Source organism: Mandrillus leucophaeus, unplaced genomic scaffold (genome assembly GCF_000951045.1).
Source record: "Mandrillus leucophaeus isolate KB7577 unplaced genomic scaffold, Mleu.le_1.0 Scaffold4, whole genome shotgun sequence".
NCBI classification, from domain to species: Eukaryota; Metazoa; Chordata; class Mammalia; order Primates; family Cercopithecidae; genus Mandrillus; species Mandrillus leucophaeus.
The window spans coordinates 8,151,235-8,153,965 of NW_012104253.1; the positions used below are offsets into that span (position 1 = coordinate 8,151,235).

Consider the following 2,731-nt stretch of genomic DNA (forward strand, 5'->3'; position numbering starts at 1 on the left):
TCGAACCCCTGGCCTTAAGTGATCCTCCCTTCTCAGCCTCCCAAAGTGCTGGGATTACAGGCGTGAGCTGCACCCGGCCTCTTTCTCCTTCACAGACAGCGCCCATCATGGCACAGACTCATCTTGGATAATCCTGGGCAGAATATGCTGGAGAGGAGAATTGTATGAGTCTGAAAGTCCAAATTAGATCCATCCTTTCCCACACTATCTAATTTAAACTCTTTGCTTTGGCCCAAAATTGAAAGTAGGGTCAACGAGGTAAATCTCCATCACAGCAGAAAGCCATTCCCTCAACCTGGCCATGTCTGTGGAAGAGAGGGGAGGGGAGACAAACGGTACAACAAGTTGTCAAGGCGTTGGAGCCGAACGCGACTCTTCCCTCTGTCTACTCCTGGTCAGAGCCTCTGGGACTTACAGAGTACGTCTCCACTGCAAAGTCAGGCCGCGGGCTGGCAGGCTTGGACAGCGTGCCCACAATCTGGAATGTGCCTTCCTTCACTTTGGTTGAGGAAGCTTCCAGCGTAGTTGACTTATTTTCATCTTCCTCTTCCTCTTCCTCTGTAATTTCTTCAAGTGAAGCCCCAACTACACAGTTAGATAGGAACTGCAAGGAAACAGAAATTTCCCAAATGTTGTAAGAACAAATTAGAGTCAGGGAGCCAGTGAATGACGATTCTAGAAACTTACCTTTCCTGAGTGCTTGCTGGGCCCCACCAAGGCAAAGCAGATGCTTTGCACACTGTCATTTCATTTAAGTTGACTGAATTCCTGGAGGAGTGGGTACTGTTATAATTCCCCATTTCACAGGTGAGGGACTCGGGGTCAGAGAGCTTCATTAACTTGTTTCTGGATACTGCACTCCTCTAGCAGCAGGCAGAGCTGGGTCACAGGGATGACATTTGTGTTGTCCAACAGAAATGTAGAAATGTAATAGGAGCCACATAGGTTATTTTATTTTATTTATTTTTAAAGATGTGGTCTTGCTATGTTGCCTAGGCTGGTTTCAAACTCCTGGGGTCCTCCTGCCTCAGCCTCCTGAGTAGCTGGGACTACAGGCACTTACGTAATTTTAAATTTTCTAGAAGCAACATTTTAAAAAGTGAAAACAAAGGGTAAAATTAATTTAAATGCTCTGAGGTTGGGCGCAGTGGCTCATGCCTGTAATCCCAGCACTTTGGGAGGCTGAGGCAGGTGGATCACGTGATGTCAGGAGTTCGAGACCAGCCTGGCCAACATAGTGAAACCTCGTCTCTACTAAAAATACAAAAAATTAGCTGGGCGCGGTTGTGCACACCTGTAGTCCCCGCTACTCGGGAGGCTGAGACAGGAGAATTGCTTGAACCTGGGAGAATTGCTCACCTGCAGTGAGCCAAGATTGTGCCATTGCACTCCAGCCTGGGCAACAGAGCAAGCTGACTCTGCCTTAAAAAAAAAAAAAAAAATGAAATGCTGTGGTATTTAATGCAATATATCCAAAATATTATCAACTTAATATGTAATCAATATAAAAATTATTGAGATATTTTACTTTTTATTTGAAATTCAATCTGCAGTTTACACTGGTAGTACATCTCCATTTGGACTAGTCACATTTCTTTTTTTGAGACAGAGTCTCGTTCTGTTGCTTAGGCTGGAGTGCAGTGGTGCGAGCATAGCTCAATGCAACCTCAAACTCCCGGCCTCAACCAATCCTCCTGCCTCAGCCTCCCGAGTAGCTGGGACTACAGGTGTGTGCCACCACGCCTGGCTAATTTTTTATTTTTACATTTATTTTTGTAGAAATGGGGTATTACTGTTGTTGCCCAGGCTGGTGTGGACTAACCACATTGAACACATAAGTGTTCAATGGCTACATGTGGCCAGTGGCTACAGTATGGAATAATGAAATAGACAGAAGTTGGCAAAGTTTCTCTTCCTGTTTTCCAAAAGCTATCCTTAGAAGTGCCTTCTGTGGTGGTGAAGAGTTTCATTTGTTTATATGTCAATAACTACTTATATATGTCCACAATCATTTTCATTTATCTATTAAGCATATATAAATAACGATGGAATTACCATACCTTGGGAATAAAAAATAATAAAACCAAATAAACAGAAAGTCCCACCTCATTTATTTTGATAGAAAACAGTCCAGGTTAGCATGCAAGATTGCCAGCTTCAACCTCCTATTGGAATATATTTCTCCCAAGTAAATTATGTATGTTTTCATTTCATTTATCTCTCAAACGTACATATTCAATTTTATTATCCCCTTTCACAGTTGAGGAAATTGATGCGCAGCAAAAAGAGATGGGGCTAGGGTGGCATTGCTCAACTGGGCTGTAAGCCTAATGACGAGACACAGCTTCCATTTCTCTCATATTCCTTATATTCCCACTCCCATGTTCCTTGGAGGAGATGATCAGTAATTACCTGGAATTTGAGAAAGGCCCTGATTAATTAAGGACCAACTAGAAAATTCTGTTATTGCAAAGCTTTTGAAAAAGATCTCTGTACAGAGCGTGGTGGCTCATGCCTATAATCCCAGCATTTTGGGAGACCAAGGCAGGGGGATTGCTAGAAAAAGATCTCTGTATACTAAAAGAAGTTTCATTATAAAAATATTGTTATAAAAAATAATCAAGATCTTTGAGAGACCAAGGCAGGCAGATCACGAGGTCAGGAGATCGAGACCAGCCTGGCCAACATGGTGAAACCCCGTCTCTACTAAAAATACAAAAATTAGCTGGGC

At 42.9% G+C, this 2,731-nt stretch overlaps 1 protein-coding gene across 1 annotated transcript in view; it reads right to left on the minus strand.

The window, feature by feature from the left end:
• Positions 1–2,731, minus strand: part of AK7 (adenylate kinase 7) — a 117,279-nt gene that overhangs the window by 104,971 nt on the left and 9,577 nt on the right. The window contains exon 3 of the mRNA XM_011991806.1: positions 416–604. Within this exon, the coding sequence (XP_011847196.1) occupies positions 416–604 (189 nt within the window). The remainder of the gene's footprint in view (positions 1–415; positions 605–2,731) is intronic.